Source organism: Olea europaea, unplaced genomic scaffold (assembly GCF_002742605.1).
Source record: "Olea europaea var. sylvestris unplaced genomic scaffold, O_europaea_v1 scaffold1057, whole genome shotgun sequence".
Taxonomy (NCBI): Eukaryota; Viridiplantae; Streptophyta; class Magnoliopsida; order Lamiales; family Oleaceae; genus Olea; species Olea europaea.
The window spans coordinates 314-2022 of NW_019227915.1; the positions used below are offsets into that span (position 1 = coordinate 314).

Consider the following 1709-nt stretch of genomic DNA (forward strand, 5'->3'; position numbering starts at 1 on the left):
GAAATCAGTGCAACAAACCATGGATTTATTTGAGTTAATTGCCACCACAAATTCAATGTTCTTATCAAAAAGAGTGGTATCAACAAAGGTAGTATGAATGTATGAATTAGACAGCACAACATCTACCAATGCACAGATAGCAGCTTTAACAAAACAGGTAGAGTTACTTGTAAAATTGTAAACACATGGAGGAAATGCAATGATAGCCAGTTTAGCATGTGAAAATTCTAGGAGAAATCACATTACAGAGAGTTGCATGATGCTCACTTCTTCAGAGGAACAAGTAAACTTTATTCAAAATAGCTCCTGTAATTTCAACTCATATGGGAACAATTTCCAGCAAAAAAGAAGATCAAGTTTGGGGGAGATGTTTCAACAATATATGCAGAAGACGGACAAGGTGTTCCAGCAAATTGACACGAACTTTCAAAATCGGTAGGCATCCATCAAGAAACAGGAGACACAAATTAGTCAGATAGCACAACAACTTGTAAAACGTCCACAATGGACATTGTCAGGCAATACAATGATAAATCCTAAGGAACAGGTGATAACAATTAGAGTAGTGGAGAACGATCTACCTAGAGCCCTCATGAAAGTTAAAGCACATGTACCTCCACTTCCGTTTCTCCAAAGACTTCGAAGAAGTAAATGGAACAAAATATTCATGTCATAAATACAAAGAGCAAGGTACAATCGTCAGAGATCACTATAGAGAGACCTAAAAGAAAAGATGGCCAGGAAGTGATTGATGAAACTACAAGGGTAGAAAAATTTGCACCAAATGCAACTGAAAATAGAGAAAGTACAGAAACATTAGCTGCCAAAGCACCAAGTCTAGATAAAGTTTACATGCCTCCCACTCCCTCTCCTCAAAAGTTCAAGAAGAACAAACAAGACACAAATTATGAAAAATTCCTCGATGTTCTCAAGAAGCTCCAGATCAATGTTCTGTTCATTGATACAATACTACAAATTCCAAGTTACGCGAAATTTTTGAAAGAGATGTTGACAAAGAAAATGAAGCGTCCAGAGTTTGAAACTGTGGCATTAACTGAGGAAAGTAGTGCAAGAGTCCAGAGCAAATTGCCTCCTAAATTGAAGGATCCAGAGAGTTTTACTTTAACAATTTCAACTGGAAATTTCTGTTCAATTAATGCATTGTGTGACATTGGTGCTAGTATCAATCTAATGTCGTATTCTGTTTACATCGAATTGGGACTAGGTAAAATCAACTCAACATCAATAATGCTACAACTAGCTGATAGAACAATCGCTAGGCCACGTGGCAAAGTTGAGGATGTACTCGTAAAAGTAGGAAATTTCATATTTTCTGTGGATTTTATTGTATTGGACATACCAGAAGATTGAGACATTCCAGTTATATTGGGTCGACCATTCTTAGCAACAGGATGAACCCTTATTGACATGGAGAATGGAGAACTAATCTTGATGGTGGAGGACAAGCAGGAGATATTCAATATTTACATCCAATGTGAGAAACCTCCCAATAAAAATGATTGTTGTATAATTGATGAAGAAGAGCCACCTGATCAACGAAGCTGTCAGAACAAAAAACCAAATTTTAGAGAACTAAAGATAAGAATGGACAAATCAAAATATGGAGATCAAAAAAGGACTGCATCAATGAAAATTGCACAAAGTGCAATGATGGAATAACTTGGTTTGAGTCACCATGATAAATCAGC

At 36.5% G+C, this 1709-nt stretch overlaps 1 protein-coding gene across 1 annotated transcript; it reads left to right on the top strand.

The window, feature by feature from the left end:
* The first annotated feature begins 651 nt into the window (after positions 1-651).
* Positions 652-1371, top strand: LOC111372972. Its single transcript, XM_022995415.1, has 2 exons — positions 652-1225; positions 1364-1371. The coding sequence occupies exons 1-2, from the start codon at positions 652-654 to the stop codon at positions 1369-1371; spliced, it is 582 nt and encodes a 193-aa protein (XP_022851183.1).
* Positions 1372-1709: the final 338 nt, after the last annotated feature.